At 33.3% G+C, this 14,369-nt stretch overlaps 2 protein-coding genes across 2 annotated transcripts; both read left to right on the forward strand.

Moving 5' to 3' along the window:
- The first annotated feature begins 1,542 nt into the window (after positions 1–1,542).
- On the forward strand, positions 1,543–4,545 carry LOC138310028 (uncharacterized). The gene is made up of 4 exons (XM_069251178.1): positions 1,543–1,740; positions 3,422–3,477; positions 3,609–3,849; positions 4,388–4,545. Exons 2-4 carry the CDS (start codon positions 3,433–3,435, stop codon positions 4,543–4,545), a joined length of 444 nt encoding a protein of 147 aa, XP_069107279.1. The 5' UTR covers positions 1,543–1,740; positions 3,422–3,432.
- Positions 4,546–5,116: 571 nt separating this feature from the next.
- On the forward strand, positions 5,117–11,019 carry LOC138310029 (uncharacterized). Its single transcript, XM_069251179.1, has 7 exons — positions 5,117–5,136; positions 5,545–5,688; positions 6,702–6,853; positions 9,021–9,096; positions 9,564–9,732; positions 10,159–10,275; positions 10,728–11,019. Exons 1-7 carry the CDS (start codon positions 5,117–5,119, stop codon positions 10,731–10,733), a joined length of 684 nt encoding a protein of 227 aa, XP_069107280.1. The 3' UTR covers positions 10,734–11,019.
- The last annotated feature ends 3,350 nt before the right edge of the window (positions 11,020–14,369 follow it).

Consider the following 14,369-nt stretch of genomic DNA (forward strand, 5'->3'; position numbering starts at 1 on the left):
TTATACTGTGTTTAAACAAATACGTTTCACTTTCAAACATAATTATGATGAGTTTCACATGCATGTAGATGAACAAAGGTATAAAAACCTAATAACGGCGTCAGACCGAACAGAATATGGACTATATCTGGTATGGTGGAATGTTAAAGTGTTCCTTTAACATGACATTAATTGTTATTAATCTGTATAAGATAACACTAGAACAAGACATACAGCAGAAGTTTTGTCTATATTAGGACATAGCGAATTATCTTTCTCGGTATTCTGGCGTTGACTGTACATATGATACAGATATGGATACATGTGTCTAAAGGTAATTTGTACTTTGTCTTTTTGTTGCGCCTTATACTAAACGGGACGGTGGTCAGGTATTGACCTATTTTTATTCTTCTAATAGGCATGTGACACCACGTCTTAAACTACCGGACCTTAAAATAATATTGGTTAAGAGATTTGGGCAACCCCTATATACAAAATTTCACTTTAATGGTACAATACATAATACAATTTTGCTATAACGAATCCCCTAGGAGCAGGAGACAAATTCTCGGTAGAATATTTCAAAATATACTTTTATTCAAGTCATAGGCTGATTGCACCCCGAATCAATATAGTCACTTTTCTTACTCTCATAATCTCCAATGTATTATAATTGTATATACTTGCAGGTCTTTTGGGTCCTTTTATAACCACAGAAAGAAAGGAAGCCCATGGGCCTTAACGGTCATCTGATTACTTTCGTAATTGCTAATAATCAAGGCAATATGTGAATGTCTTAGATAACGTTCCCGATATATTGGATGTCTGATCTTAAAACTAGGTCATTCAGTTGGTAGGCCTTCATCCTGGTATGGTGCATGTCCAAAGTTAGTAATCCAGGCCTCCTAGGTATTTACAAGAAATTAATTATGGATTTTGGACTATATGACCCACGTGAGCTTAATTGAATATCAATGTCATTAATTTGAACAAACTTGGTAGTGTGTCATTGGGGCATGCTACAGACCCAATATCAAGTCTCTATACCTCTTATTTTATCAAAAGACGTCGTTTAAATATTATATCCTATTGACCCTTGTAACCTTGTATGATGTTAAGATCATTCATTTGAACAAACTTGGTCTTTCATCCTAGCATACCCCAGGCCTAATATCAGGTCTTCATTTAAATTCATTTGAATATTTTTTCAGCCTATTTGAACTCTGTGATTTTAAATGAACTCGAACAATTCAGCTTTAATGTTCCAATTGTCTTGTGAAAATCTTATGAATATAACTTTCATGAGCATGACAGATGCTAAAAACGAAAATACTTTGTCAAGCTATGATTCAATAAATAACGATAAAGAATATTCATGTACATCAAAAAAAATCTTATAGCACTATCAAAGGCTATAACCGTATTAGCGAAATGCATCATCTACCCTTTTGACTGAAAATTCGGATTTAATAATTTCGAAGAATACACAGAATATAGAAGAATTTGGGATTTAGTCCATACAGACAAAGATTCTTACATGTGTTTTGTAAATAAATTTTAATCCGGTTTCGTCATATCCTCATTTTTTTTAAACAAACACATCAACAACAGTTGTGTTATCAATGAATAAGCTTACAGCGCATGCCCATCAAAGTTCAGGAAGATCCAATATACTATATACATGTAACTCTAATCAGAAAGCTATTCTACTGACTACTCAAAGTGAACAGGAAAATCAAACAAGAAGTTCAACAATTTAAGGTAGGGTGTTGTATGCTAGCTTTTTCTGTACCGAAGGAAATGCTGTTCATCAATGAAATAGAAGAAAATATGGAAAGCAGTGTGTGTTGATTAATGATAAATGTGATAATTGTTGAAAATGTGATTTAACATATATTAAAATGAAGAATACAATGTATTGTGCACATGATAAGATGTATCCAGTCATTTCGGTTTTTGGGCAATAGTCAATGGTATCTGCAGTAGGTCCTGTAAAACTGAATCCGTCGTATGTGAGTGCGTTGATGCTGATACATGTATATTAAAGCTGTTAAAAGTGTAGTAATCAAATTGCTTCTATTGACAGAAGAATGTAAATGAACTGCGGTGGTTTCATTCTCACGAAGTTCATGTTCGTGATTATACCAATTTAACCTTTAATCTATGAAAATAATTTGATTCCATTACATCTGTTACATTTCCTATGAAAATTGATCAAATACTGTTCATATATTGTGTTGCCTAATATATAAACTATTATAGTACATTTGACCACTTCCCAGGGGAAAATAAGAATAAATCAATGTTGGAGAGGGCCTTGAGACCTTCCATTCTATGCAGAGAATTACCAAATTCATTTTGAAATTCTAGCCATTTTGACCTTCTTTCACCCTACCCCTGAGGGACGGCCAGGATCGTTATCGATATCATGTTAAAATGCTATCTCAGGCTAATAATGTTAACCTTGATTTACTCATTTCCTATGAAAATTGAGCAAATAATACTCATCAATGTGTTTTTCATATATAAACTTTAGTAAATTTGACCCCCTCCCTAGGGGACAATCTGTGACCCCAGAGCCATGAGATTCAGAAGTTTGGTAGGGAGCATTACGACCTTTCAATCTATGAAGTTTATTTGATTTCTACCACATCTGCGAGAAGAGAAAAGATTTGAAATTTTAGTCATTTTTGCCCCTTTTGGTACCTCCAACAGCCACCTGGGAACATACATTCACAAAAATGATAGGTATTATGCCTGAGAATTTTGTGCAAAATTTTAAGGAATTTGCGTGTCTGTTTTTGAGAAGAAGGCAAAAATATAAATTGTTTACGGACATTCGACGCACGACGGACGATGAAAGAGGCACGACGGACGATGAAAGGAACACGACGGACGACGACGCACAAAAGGCGATTAGAACAGATCACTTAAGACTTCGTCTCAAAATCTTTTCCAATCACAAGAATAAGTAGAATTATAAGTCAGGAAATTATAAACATTCCATTTTGATTTGCATTTAATATCCAAGTTGTGTACATTGCCCTAGATAATTCTTCGTTACATTTTATCGGAATTATCGAGTATGGACAGTGCCTTCAGTACAAGTCGTACCATTGGTTAACCATCTTAACAGTATAAGTGAACGGGTAAAAGTATGATAGATGATAAAATGTTGTACTTTTGATAAGTACCCAAAACATCAATGTTTTTTTATACATCAAATACAATACAGTATTCTAAAAGCACAATGCCCAAAGTGCTTTGCATCATGCATGTTTGCTTTTATTTAAACTATCATTTATTCCCATAATTTTGTTCTAGCCCAAGTGATAATTCCTATAAAGACCCATTCATTTTGCTTTGGTAGTCACTACCTCTCTATACCTTTCCAAAATCAGTAAAATTAACTCATGCATCACTTCGTGTCTTCTTGTTACAGAATAAAAGGGAATGCTGAAAATGGAACAGCGTGGGTTGTTGTGCATTTTGTTTGTGGTCAGTTTTGTTTTTCTTATTTTTTTAACATTTGTTTTTTAATTCTTTGATGTTCATTGGAATTTTTCTCACAAATCGAATATTATATCTTATCGACAAAATGTGGTTATTAAAACAATTTTGTGTTATAGGTTTGTGTTGGGTTGCAATGTGTTAGTACAAAATCGAATAGTACAGCAGTGGCAAATACGATCTCTGTGGCAGGTACGGACCCTGTGGCAGATACGGTCCCTGTGGCAGATACGACCTCTGTGGAAGATACGACCCATGTGGCAGATACGGCCCCTGTGGCAGATACGGCTTCTGTGGCAACTACGGCTTCTGTGGCAACTACGGTCTCTGTTGCAACGATTCCCAACTCGTTTTATTACAGTGAGTAATTTTTTGTAAAGATTTTTATAACAGGACAATTTCAATTTCTAGGGTTTCTCGGAACATTAACAATTCTCATTTGTTTCACCGTATGTTTTATCTCATCACTATCATTTTTAATTTTTTATTTACATGTTTTTACTAGCTTTTCGCCATGGAATCATTGATATCTTCTTTATACCCTGGTAAAAGACAGAGTTATCAATTTGCATGACACCTCGAAAAAGCCCAGTCAGGTATTGGAGAAATGGTTGATAGATAGAATATGTGTATGTTCTCCATCTTAGGAGTATTGATATATATTGAAGCCCTAGATATCCGAGAGTACGCATTCCAAATAGCTGAATAATAGGTAAACACTTATGTCGCAATTAACTGTTTCGATCTTGTTGAATTATCTGATTTAGGTTTTTACACATTATAGTTCATGTTCAATGTTATCGTATTTAGAAACACACTTTAAGGGTATTTCTGCTCCAATTTCTCCTGACACGAGTCACTAATTCTAAACAGACGTAAATATATTCTAAAATTGCAGACTGCACCGACGATGGAGGGATCGAAATTATAAACAATGGAGACCTATCGAATATTGTAGTCGGATACCTTAACCAGTCTGCAACCACGTGTGTCGATCCAACCCAACTAAGTGACGGATCTATCAAGCTCTCAAACTGCACCAAAGTGAGTGGGTAGAACGAGAATAATCTAAAATAAACTTTAAGCCGGAAGTCAATATTGCAATAGTGTTAAAATGTCTCATTATGACTACTGAAATGTAGTGTCGTTAACTTTGCTGTGTATTTTTTTATGATAAAAAATGTTAAATATATACTAGTCGACCGAGACATCTTTCCCCCAATTGTTAAACAATTGCTCGAAACTTTGATCTGTAGGATCTGTGACATAAGAAGCGTTTTACTCCTTGACATTTGATATCTGAAATTGTAATGAACCCCTTACAAACGATGTTATAGATAACATAAAATACGCAGCTAACTCTAAAGTTTTGTTTCCGTAATGTTTTACGGAGGGGAGGGGAAAATCAATCTGATTAATATAAATTTTAATCAGATTGCGGTGAAAACACTACACATGTACGTTTGAATTTGCTTTTAGTAATTACTTACTTTCTGTTAAAATGATAGCGATTATTATTATACCAAGAAAGAATAACGTACTCTTGGAATAATTCTCAAACACAAAACACATTTGGTTAATGTCTTTTTCAGTCAAGTGATATCAATACTGGACATATGCATTTACGATGCCCGTTGTCAGTATAAGGTGACCGGGTGGGGTGTGTTGTTTGCTGTCTTCGGCGGCATGCTTCAGTGATATAGCACTATAAAAAGGGCAACAGTTCCACTGTAGAAGAAGACACAACATGAATATATCGCTGTCTACCAAAACATGCACCCAGAACAACATACACGCAATACACTGCATACATGGGACGCCGTCCTTACATAGCCATAGCTGGTAATAGGACGTTAATTAATCAAACAAACAAACAAACAAACGATACTTTGATAATCTTAACTAATACATACATACCTGAGCTTGTATTAGTAAAATTTGATTATGATTTAAACCTGAAATCTCATTTAAGATTAGATATATTAGAAATAATTTCCTATCATTTCGCTGATGAAATACAAGACATAATCAAACGACGTTAAACTTTTTTTTCAGAATTCAACGGTTTGATATCATACTTGAGGCGAGCAATGAGACAGGCATCATTGGAGGTCGACACTCCAAAACTTTCAAAATCAAGTGTGAGACTGTCAACATAAAACCCTACTATCTAAATGCAACAGTGAACGGAAATATTGGGTAAATATCATGGCAATAGCTATATGTTGACTGAAAACATGTGTTATATTGAACAAGTGGACCAACGTGTGTGAATCGACCTCTAACAACAGTTGTGTCGCGGTTTAAATATAGGACATATTGGCCGAAAACTTGGACCGTCTTCTAATTTTTTTCTAATTAAAAAACTTATTTTGATTAATTCAATAAAGTTCCGAAATACATTGAAAACATGATGGATTTATGTGCTTGTGAAACGTCTATTATACTATCAAAGTAATGATAGAAAAATTACGCTTATTATTATGCTTCTCTCAAGAGACGAATGGCAAGTTATACTGAATTACTGGATATCAGTCAGTGTAAGCACTCAACAATTCAATATAGACCGGTCCGCATTACTCGGAGGCAAACAATTCAAATGTTGATTTTTCACCCTATGGTGTGCAGAGAATACAAAATAAAGTTAAAACAGTTTTGGTTGGTTGTATTCATATATGTTTTGTCTTGTAAAGTCAAACATTTAACATGCTAAAACCCGAGACTGATATTTCATATTCTAATAATTCAGATTTAACTTGATTTGTATCAAGCTATATTAACCGAGTGAACTGATTATTTCGTGAATTCAACAAAACAAATAGACAAATACAAATGTTCCAAAGGTAAACTGTTATTTTAATGAAATCAAGTTTAGCGAATAATGTTTGTGGTGATTCAGACCTTAGATAATGCATTTAAATTGTATTGTTGGATTAAAGTTGAAACATTTCTTAAAATAATATTTATATATAAACAATTTGTAAAGAATATAAATTTGAATTTTGTTAACGTTTTTGACAAATATTTTACGGTTTTTACATGTCTTGTTAGAATGACTTCGTCAGAGACAAATGAAATTTAATCTGTTGGTTAGAGATATTGACTGAATTTCATCGACTGCAAAATTATGGCTTCTCGTGACTTACTATTGAAAAACAGAAATAGGTGTTTGATAATGAAAACAAGTTTTATATTATTATCTATATTTTCAGTGGCCAATCCAATCCTTCTGTCGTAGCTATGGCAACTACACCAACCCCTACTCCAGTAACTTCACTATTAATGGTAATTAAGGACACCAGCAACACTAATGTAACTCGAGCAGAAATCGGTCAGAAGTTGACTATTGCCATAAAAATACCAGGTAAAACCGCACAACGTACAAAAAACTGCGTGCGCACATCGTCCGCACATCGTGCATACATCGTGGGCACATCGTCCGCACATCTGTGCGGTTCGTATCGCACACCACACAGATGTGCGGTACGGTTGCGATCGGGACGATCGGTCAATCAAATTTGCGAAATAATTCCATAAACGGACCGTGTTGAGTTTTATTTACTGTCATTTTGTCATTGTGCTGTCATTTTAGTGATATGTCAATCTAATACTTAATTGCTGTTTAAACAGATGTTTCTACACATGTAATATTTCATCATAATAATATTATTAAATAATATTTATATATATATCAATCAAAATATATTTCAAATATTAAATATTTGAGATATATTTTGATTAATATTATATTTAATTTTGATTTATTCATTGTATTGTCAGTTTGGGCGATCTCTCTCTCTCTATTATATATTAAGCATGAAATCTATATTGAAATAAAGTTGTGTACATTTATTAGAAGACTATTAACTAAAAGTGATGACATGTACATTAAAATATTGTGGAGTGTCATATGTAATTCATGTTGTCAAGAGACATTTTATTCATACATGTAGATCTGTTTTAGTATTTACACATTTACATAAAACGCAAACCACTGATATACATGTACGGTACATTGTACGTGGGGATACATGTATACACTGTACCTGCATACACATAAACGACTTGTGTACTGTAAATTATAGGCACACAGGGCTTTCGTTATAGTTACTAGGCCTAAGGCCTCTTTCTCCCTCTATATCCCCATCCTACCACCTGAGAAGGTGACACCTTAACTGAGATGATGATCAATCAGACGTCACAGGTAAAGTATACCTATTTTTTGTAAACTTCAGGGGGTCTATAATAGCATTCAATACAATTGATAGCATGCTGTGACCGCCTCTGTACCTGTATAACCTGAATAGTTTATTAACATCTAAATTTATGCAACATATATACACATGTACATTTTTGTACATGTATACATGTATTTGTGTATTTCAAACATGCTTCGAGACAATACCCATTTGGCTTCCTTATACCTAGCCCCACCCCGAACCTATCTAACTGTACATGTACAGTATATATAGCTAGCTATTGCATGTGTATTTCGCCGTTCTGACACTAATTTTGTCCTCTGGTCATGAACTTTTTTACCTTCAATTTAACGAATATCCTGGCTCAGGTATGCATTTGTACATGCTAGGCCAACAGATCTAGTATGGAAAAGGATGTAAATAGCTAAATGCATATATGCACATCACAATAGTTTTAATTAATAAAGCTGTACTGCTTTAAAAGATTTATATGATTTGTTTTAGTTATTTATATACAATCAAATTTTAAAACTGAAATATTGTTCGAGTTACACAATAGAAACAAATGAAGCTGTTTATTAAATACGTAAATCAACATTGTAAAGGCCTAATTAACCGGTACAGTAGACTGTTTAGCAGCCTAAACTACGTAAATTGTCAAGCAAACAAAACAAAACAAAACTCATATCTGTAATTTAATGGATATCCTTTATATATCACATTTATATACGACATGTCTTCAATACAGTAGCAATAAAACCCCATCATCGTTTCGCATGTTTACCCAATAAAATTGAATTCCTAAATTTATATCAACCACGATAACTATCGCACAGACACCGTTCCTACCGCCCAGACCGCACACCGCACAGACCGCACATCGTGCATATATCGTGCGCACATCGAGTAACGTTGTGCGGTCACACAACTGTATGATAACTTATAGGATATTTAGTAAAGTGCTTGATTTTGCCTATTTAAGAAAATTTTAATCATTGTTTTCAGTGAATCATTTATGACACCCAATTAGTCTGTCAGTCACAATGATATCCTCAAAATACCAAGAACGAAACATGAGCTTTATGGTGCAATCGTTAGACGCTCATCATTTGTATCCATATTGGGTACTATTTTGACAGTCTACAAATGAAATGATAATGATGTCGCCTTTTGCAAGGACTAAGTAAACTATATGAAAAAATAAAGTTTGTAGTAAAGATTTTTGTTTTTGACGGAAGCGACGTTTTGTGAATATGCTAATTTTAAACAACATTATCATGATTTCAATGTTCATTATTAACTTATATAATCGAATTAACTTAAACATTATAGATAAAACAACAATCAAGCCAACAGAATGTAAGGCGAGTGGAAATGGCAAAGAAGTTACGCTTTGGACGGAATCTGGGTAATAATGATTATTATAAAAATGTTATTGTATCAATTTCATAAAACTACATACATTCATTGACTGATTCTACTGAACACATATCTCTATTATATTATATAACGTGACAGATTATCTACTCGTGTCTAATACAAATGGGTCATAATTGATTAAAAGTAAAAATATCGTTTATATATATATATATATATATAAGAACGGAAACGTCACATACGTTAAATATTTAATATGCCACTCGCCTAAAGGCTCGTGGTATATCAAATTATTGAATCTGTTTGATAAATTTCATGTTACATATAGTCACTTATGTAAGATCCTATATTTGAATTATGGTTTCTGTTACCATTATATGTTTTACAATCTCATTAGTAGAAATTATTCACGCAGTGCAGATATATAATCACTTGATTCCCCTTTTAAACCAAACTTTCTTTTCTTTTTGTGTTGATGACCTATTTCTTACCTTACAGCTGTACGTATAACGAAGATCTATTCGGCACGAATTGGCTAAAACGTAATGAAACATCTGAAATTTCAAACACCATGTACGGTTTCCGGTTTGTAGGATCCGAATCAGTCACGATCTTGTGCAGAGTGCGTGTGTGTCCAGATGGGTATAAAGGAGATAAATGCGATTTGGTATGTTCTGTATTACTGGACCTTTACTTATCAGTCATGTGTTTTTATTTAATTAAGATAAATAGCAGCAATCATCCCGTGACAATAAACATGCTGCCGCATACTAAATGATCAATAAAAGAAAATTAACAAGCGCGTCAATGCGTAATACAAGGTTTATTGCAAGCTATGACGTTCTCGTGTCGTGATTTACATTCAGTTTATCTTGAAAACAATAGGAAATAACGTGAACATTTGCCGGCATGATATCATCATCTGTAACGTGATAGAACATATTAGCAAGTTTTATTTATTCTTCGACATTTTCATTGATATAAATGACAAAATGTATGATAATCAATGCTTAAGTATGTCTACTGTATTTTGAACGATGAACATTTAATTCGCATATTATAACATAATATACTACATCTTTTACATAAATAGAACTGCCATACAAAGAGGAAGAGGACTAATCGTCTGTCAGATGACGTAACCATGGAGCAGGCCTCCGCATCCCTGGCTATTACCGATTCTCCGATAATAGTACTAGTGGTGCTGAGCGTAAGTAAATAAACCAGATCGAAGATTTGTTTCACTGTTCGGTTACGATTAAGATAACATTTACTCTCTTGTTGAGATATATTACTGATTTACATTTAATCTCTTGTTGAGAAATATTACTGATGTACTTGTATACATAAAGTTAATATAATTTATCGAAATTAGCTCCTATATCAATGGTCTTGGAGCATTTCCGTCATAGCTAAGATCTGATTAGTTCATAAATTATCAGAACAATATTTAAAGTGTTTTTAAATGTAGCATTTAAGTATCTTGTTAATCTGACATGCTCTAAGAAAATATTTACCATTGATACTTGAAAATTTCGTTTTACTAAGTATAATGTAGACCCCATTTGCCATTTGATTTGAAAGCAATTTTTTGTTTGAAAAGTAAATACTGAAAATAATACAAGATGTTTATTTTTTAATAAATATTTTTGTTTATTGCAGGTCTAAGATTGGGATTGTGTAATACCATCAGCTTTGTGGCTGCTGCAATTCTTGTGTTGGTGAATGTAAAATTCACACGTGAATGATCGGTGAACTGTTCCGATATAATAACTCCAAATTGTGGTAATGAACTACTGCAATAGAGCATTATACATATTCACATTATAATAATAACCGTTAGATTTTGTCCATATTTCAAGTTCTGATTACAAATCAAATTAAATCTGACGATCGCTCCACTGGTTCACGTATTAATATACTCTCAACTGAATAAAATTTTACATTTAAACAATGATTTGTAATTGCTTTCTTTAAATTCAAAACTAATTTGAATTACGAGAATTCTATTCATAATATTGTTAATTAGATACTTTTTTTTGGAAATTAACACTTTATTTATTTGAATTAAATAGTTCAGAAGGCGACGATAAGTGTAGTAATATTGGTAAGTTAATACGGTTATATAATTACGTAAACCATTTTTTTACTTTACAAAAAACAAAATTTTATTGAATATACATGTTGAATATATTACAGTGTTCCTTCATATTGGATACTTTAATTATTTTTTGTCAACAATTAAAATTTAAGTATGCTCAACATACATATCATTTCTAAACAACATCACGAAAACCATTTAAATTTTAAATCAAAAATCCTAAAAACAACAATAGCCATAAAACACTACAAAACGTTAAGGAAAGTTAAGTGGCGCATACAACACATAAAAGTGTACATTAATTATATCTTATAATATTTTCAAATTTTATATATAGTTCGCAGTTTAATCGATAATGTGTCGGTTTGGTTTGGTTTAATAGGTCATCGGATCAAAAGGGTCAGGATGACATATTGTGAACATGCTTCGTCCGTCGTCGTATGATGTCAAACGTGCAGAAACCCTTCTTCAAACAACCTCTTCTAAATAACTGAAAGGCTCAGTGTACTCATATTATATATGTAGTATGATGTGATAAAAGGCTATCATGTTTGTTTAAATGATAAACCGCCACTCAAGACCGTCACTCAAGGTCACAAGTATCAAAATGGCTAAACTCTTCAAACGACATCTTGTCAATAACTAAGTGGCCTATATACCTGATATTGAGCCTGTGATATGCTGGTATAAAGGGCTATCAAGTGTTTTGGAACGAACGCGTTGACCTTCATTCAAGGTCACAGCTGTCAAATATAGCAGAAACTAATATACATTACTTTAATATTTAGTTGAAGAAAAGTTAAACATGTTCAGTGTTTGATTCTGTCTTGCCCTACTGTATATGTTGCCTGTGCTGACTTTTTTGTGAATTGTCAAATAACCGTTTAGAAAATGGTCCTCTTTTATGTTGAGTTATATCTACGTCCTATATACAGTAAGAGTCAATTAAAGCAATTGTTGGAGATTTTACAAGACCAGAACGAGCTTATGTCCATGCCGTGTACGTTTACTTTCTAGTTGTGGTCAAACTTAAGCTTGTGGATGTTGAGTTTAAATGAAAATACAAATAACTTTTAAAAAATACTAGATCACACATGAAAGCCCACGAAACATGGATTTGGTATCTCACAGGTTGTCTCAGTTATAGGTACGAAGCAAAGGAGTTTCAAGTAATTACCAAGAAATCACAAAACGAACATATCGCAATCTTCTTATCTAATAATTATTATAATTATTCACATACACATGTAAATTGCACAAGAGGCGTAACGGTGAATAAATGACCGTACCTGCTGTGTAGAGGAATAAATCCATTGGCAAAAAAACGAGACATGTGACTGCGAGAATAGGTCATTCTCAGGTAAACTAATACATTAACTGATATATACAAATTAATGAATATTTTGTCTTTCCAGTTACAAATAAATAAATGCTTTTACAAATGCAATATGAGTGCTATCCAATGCTTAGTTTGAGAGAAGTTGACAAAATTTTTGATCGTGCCCTTCAGACCCAAGGGGGTCAGCCCAAGCACTTAAACAGTTTTCAGTCAGTACCCCATAAGGATGCTAGCAGTCACATTTTGATAAATTCCGATCAGCGGTTTTGTTCACGGACGGACAGACTGACTGACGGACATACGCTCACTTTGGTTCTTCGGAGGCGCAATAGGCGCAGCAGGTACATTTCTGAACAACATTTTTTCTCAACATATATGAAGATGATTTTGCATTTGACTATTTGATTAATTCTCAGCTGAATGTTAAAATAAACTTTAATTTACTTGACAAACTTTTTCAAAATCATACTGGAGACAATTTGGTTCCTACTTAAAATTTCTGCCAATACATCACCTCCCGCTAATTTCATATCAATTACCAGTAAATCAAGTAATGTTTTTATAAATGCAATAATTAACAGGGCTTTTACGATCGTAAACATCGTTATATTACATCTTTGATAACAGGTCTGAATTATTGCAAACAACAAGACAGTTAAGCAAGGTTATTCTTCAGACCAAATGTGTTCAAAAACGATTGAAATGCTGTGTTGAAAAGCTGCAAAATAATTCTGGTTAACATTTAAACAGACTGGTAAATATGATTTAATATGTAATTTACATCACTTTCAATAAGTTGTTAAAGTCAAATTCTTTGTCGCTCCTCACAAGAATCGTTTTTGGGTTCTTTAAAATATTCATAACAGCTGCAACTTCAAACTTCCTGTCAGTCGTCTTTACTTTAACTTACAAAAGAGTTCCGCAAATTTTTCAATCATCAGGAAACCGTCATTCACGTGAATACATTTAAGGTAAGATATTTATGGAAGCAGTCAATTTGCCTCTATTTTCATGTATAAAATGTACATTATAAAGTTGATCATTGTTATTAATAAATAAAAGTTTTTCAATTTCTAACATTAAATAATGTTCTGAGCTTTATACATCTTGTTCTGAAAGTCTCATAAATCTCCTGTTCCATGGTGGACCGCGGACCCTATACATATAATCTTCCGTTTCTTCAGCGTTCTTGCGTTCGGTCTCTTCTCTCATTTTCGCATTGGCATTCTGTAAGATCATTCGTCAGTTGAATTTACAAGAAGTAGGTGTGACTCCTAAAGCTGACAATGCAAGTTAAAAAATGTTCATTTGAGATTAAAAAAAAATAATGAAGATTTTTTTTTCAAAATTTGTTTCTGAGATAGCCCCTTGCGTTGCTAAGGACGGATAGACGCCATTTTGTTTGAACTCTTCTTGGATACGAGACGCCTACCGACCCCTATATAAAGCGCGTGAATCGACACACGTGCGCTCAGTCATGTACATAAACACCTAGAAGTTGTCCACTGTGTATCACCTACTGATACATAAACCAAACCCCTTACCTGTAAATATGTGAAGGGCTTGTTTTAGCAAGCAAACTCTTCTAAGCTGTCATTTAGATGTTTCACAAATTTAACTTTCCACACAAATGAATAGAAACCCTAATTATAATCCGTCCACATACATTTATCTCCACGCATACTATCGTACCCGATGTACTCGACTGTGCGTGAAATATCTAACGTATATTTTTAGTGTTTTATTAGCTCGTATTTGACATATTTTGGGATCTAGCTGACAATATTACTTCAATGAAACATTGTCAGGTGAGTGCAGTGTTTATTTTTAGTTTAACAATGTTATCTGCTATTAGAATTTCCGA

This window comes from Argopecten irradians, chromosome 16 (assembly GCF_041381155.1).
Source record: "Argopecten irradians isolate NY chromosome 16, Ai_NY, whole genome shotgun sequence".
NCBI classification, from domain to species: domain Eukaryota; kingdom Metazoa; phylum Mollusca; class Bivalvia; order Pectinida; family Pectinidae; genus Argopecten; species Argopecten irradians.